The 1,235-nt window shown below is 39.6% G+C and overlaps 1 protein-coding gene across 1 annotated transcript in view; it reads right to left on the bottom strand.

The window, feature by feature from the left end:
• LOC100533424 (hyperpolarizaion-activated cyclic nucleotide-gated cation channel) overlaps positions 1-1,235 on the bottom strand; it is a gene marked incomplete at both ends in the record, with an annotated part of 135,047 nt that overhangs the window by 122,050 nt on the left and 11,762 nt on the right. The window contains 1 exon segment of the mRNA NM_001204707.1: positions 1,014-1,235. Coding sequence (NP_001191636.1) covers positions 1,014-1,228 — 215 coding nt within the window.

The raw sequence follows: 1,235 nt of genomic DNA, 5'->3' as shown, positions 1-1,235 counted from the left end.
TTCTTCTTCTTCTTCTTCTTCTTCTTCTTCTTCTTCTTCTTCTTCTTCTTCTTCTTCTTCTTCTTCTTCTTCTTCTTCTTAAATGAATATTCAATGCCAAACACAATAGCTCTATTCAACAAACTCTTCAGTTATGAACTTAACGCCTTATATCGTGGTCGGATCACATCATCCCTAACTCAAACCTCTCCCGGCATGAAAGACAGGTATAAAATTATTTTTAGATTGTACCCTAAATCTATGTGACAGAAGAAGAGACACAATGTGTACGTCTGACCGAGAATGAAGTCATAAAGAACAAGTCAATAGCTCACAGAACGTATCCCACAAGCTGTTTTCTTCCCTTTGTCCAACTCCCATTAAAAACCAAAAAAAATCCAGGAATTTTGTGACGTCGAGCGGCCAGGGAAATCGCTGTCTAATCAAAGTGGAGAGGAAATGTGTGGGTTTTTTCTCTCTTCTTGATACATATTTATCTCTGTCTGTCGACATAGTGTCCGGTCTAGCAAACAGTAGACACCTCATGGGGTGTGCGTTGGCCTATAAGGGAATTTTTTTTCGGGGGGTGGGGGTGGGTCAGCCGACATTGACAAGTGCTCTAGTAAGTTGGAAAAGAAAATCATACACAATCAAGACAAAAATAAATCCAAAGACGAAACAAAACAATGATAACACTACTCATATAAAATGCACCTAATAATAAAAGATAAATTAATAATAATAATAAAAATAATAACATATCTATTATGACGACTACTACTACTACTACCACTATTACTATTAATACTCCTACTACTACTACTACTACTACATTTGTAGCAATAGTAATATAATGGGAAGAAGAAGAAGAACAAGAAGAAAAAGAAGGAGAAGAACAAGAACAAGAACAAGAACAAAAACAAGAAGAACAAGAACAAGAAGACGAACAACAACAACAAAAACAACAACAACAACAACAACAACAACAACAACAACAACAACAACTATAATATACTACAAGAAAAAAAACTGACCTGAAGTTGCTGCAGGGATGTATAACCCAGTTGCCCACCCGCTTGTGGCGCATCTTCTCCTTGATGAGGGCGTTCTTGTTGCCGAAGAGCTTCATGGCGAGCTTGTTGTCCGAGGGCTGGAAGAAGTTAAGGATCTGGTCCTTGAGATAGCTGGTGGTGCTGCTCGCCTTGGAGGCCGCCCCGCCCGCCTCTCCAGCCACGCATTCCTGCCCCATGGGCAGT

Source organism: Aplysia californica, unplaced genomic scaffold (assembly GCF_000002075.1).
Source record: "Aplysia californica isolate F4 #8 unplaced genomic scaffold, AplCal3.0 scaffold00039, whole genome shotgun sequence".
Lineage (NCBI taxonomy): Eukaryota > Metazoa > Mollusca > Gastropoda > Aplysiida > Aplysiidae > Aplysia > Aplysia californica.
This window is presented reverse-complemented; position numbering and strand designations above follow the sequence as displayed.